Source organism: Loa loa, assembly GCF_000183805.2.
Source record: "Loa loa unplaced genomic scaffold supercont3.234, whole genome shotgun sequence".
In the NCBI taxonomy this organism is placed as follows: domain Eukaryota; kingdom Metazoa; phylum Nematoda; class Chromadorea; order Rhabditida; family Onchocercidae; genus Loa; species Loa loa.
Window position 1 is genome coordinate 82,887 of NW_018108414.1, and position 1,999 is coordinate 84,885.

Sequence of the window (1,999 nt, forward strand, 5' to 3'; positions counted from 1 at the left end):
ATTATTTCTTGCTTTATTTTTCCTCCTTTTTTCTTTCTTTTTTTTTGAAATATTACAGTAACACTGAAATATAAACTGTCATTACGAAATTTTACATCAATAAAATTTATCATTTTTTCAACAATGATTTTGCTTGACATCATCTCATTCCTTCCTTTTTTTTTTTTCTTTCAATTAATTATTTTTTCATTTTTTGAAACAAGAATTTCAGACAAAAAAAGAAAAAAAATCTTGAAATGAGCTATTTTACTTGTTTAAAATTTTCCGGTTTCAACTAATCCAAAAGAAGAAAGAGAAGGAAAAAAAAAAAGAATTAACCATTGTTGATGATGATAATAATGGTTTGAATATCTATACTGTATTATATGAAATAACATAAAATTTATCCTATTGCTTAAAGAAAACTTTTTCTTTTTTTTTCTCATCCAAATTTACTACTGTATACAATAAAATTTCAAATCAAATAAGGAAGAAATCTTTTGTATTTTTAGATTTGAAGGACAAAATGTGACTAAACGAAAGCAATGAAAAGCAATTACCGATATATCATTAGTAATACAATACGATACAGTATGGTATGATACGATATGATATAATATGGTAATGTTGATAGGTACAGTTAAAGTGTAGCAAAATTAGATACATAAATTTAGTGAAATTAAATGGTTTATTTTGAGAATTTTGATTACGATCATAAAGATGGTACGGTAAAAGGATGGTAAGAAAAATGTATGAATTGGTTAACTTTGATATTCAATATATACATATATGTATATATATGAATTTTTCATTTCATTTTTTCATTTACCTTAATTTAGGAAAGAATTCCTTTTGTAAAAATTTAGAAAAAAATGATTAAATTTATTAAAAAAAAAAATTACCAAATTTTTTTCCATTTAATTTATTATTAACTTTCAAAACTTCAATTTCTGCATATATTGCTTAAATTACAAAATTAAAATAGAATAAAAAAAACTTTTAAATCTTTTATTTTAATAAATTTGGAAAAATAATCGTTTTTTTTCCCTTTTTCATTTTTCAAACTATTACAAAAATTCATTAACTGAATGAAAAATAGTTGTATTATCATTGTCATTACACAATCTTTATCATTGCATAATATCATAATACATTGATAATTTTATAAATTATTTATTATTACATGATAAATTTAATAATTATTACTATTTTGTTTTTGTTTTTTTTTTTTTTATTTTTACCTATAATAAAAGACAAAAAAAGGTGGGAAAAAGAAATGAAAAGTTTATATAAATATAAATTGTGGTATTAATTAATTAATTAACCAATTAATCAACTAACCTGTGTACGTGTTACCTCACGCCAAATATTGCTTGAACGTGATTTGCAAAAATCAACTTCATTTTGCATAACAGATTGTACATGTTGTAAATAATTATAAAACATTGGTACGGAAAGTGCGCATATAAATGATGCAATTGTTGATAATGCTACACCATAAAATGCAACTTTTCGAAGATTTTCAGCTTCTTGTTGCCTTTTCTTATAATGTGATGCATCATCATCATCATCCAAATGAGGCCTCATCACTGCAAATTTTGTTTTTTTTTTTTTTTTTACAATAAAAATTTAATAAATTAATTTAAAACAAAATGTTTGATATTGTATTTTTTATATCTTTTTTTTTTTCCTAAACATTTTACAACAGATAAAAGTGTAATTTTATTAAAATTAAATAAGTAACAAATTTTGTTGTAAATTAATATTTACATTTGTAATGAACAAAAATAATTGAAATGAGGAAAATAATTAGGAAAGGGAAGGAGGGAATGGAATATTTATGTGACAGAGGCATTTGACATCTACAACAAATAATGATATATATTTATATATCATGATAATTAGATTTATTCGATTTTCAAAGATATTTGAAGAATTGCATATGTAATTTTTTGATGTATAACAGGTAACGGTGATAGGAGAAATTAAGATTTTTTTTTTTTTTTTTAGTAAATTTGTA

At 21.6% G+C, this 1,999-nt stretch overlaps 1 protein-coding gene across 1 annotated transcript in view; it reads right to left on the reverse strand.

Annotated features, from left to right (window-relative positions):
* LOAG_18239 (COL5A1 protein) overlaps window positions 1–1,574 on the reverse strand; it is a 7,257-nt gene extending 5,683 nt beyond the window's left edge. Inside the window, exon 1 of the mRNA XM_020450903.1 lies at window positions 1,321–1,574. Within this exon, the coding sequence (XP_020305372.1) occupies window positions 1,321–1,566 (246 nt within the window). The 5' untranslated portion in view covers window positions 1,567–1,574. The remainder of the gene's footprint in view (window positions 1–1,320) is intronic.
* Between the last annotated feature and the right edge of the window lie 425 nt (window positions 1,575–1,999).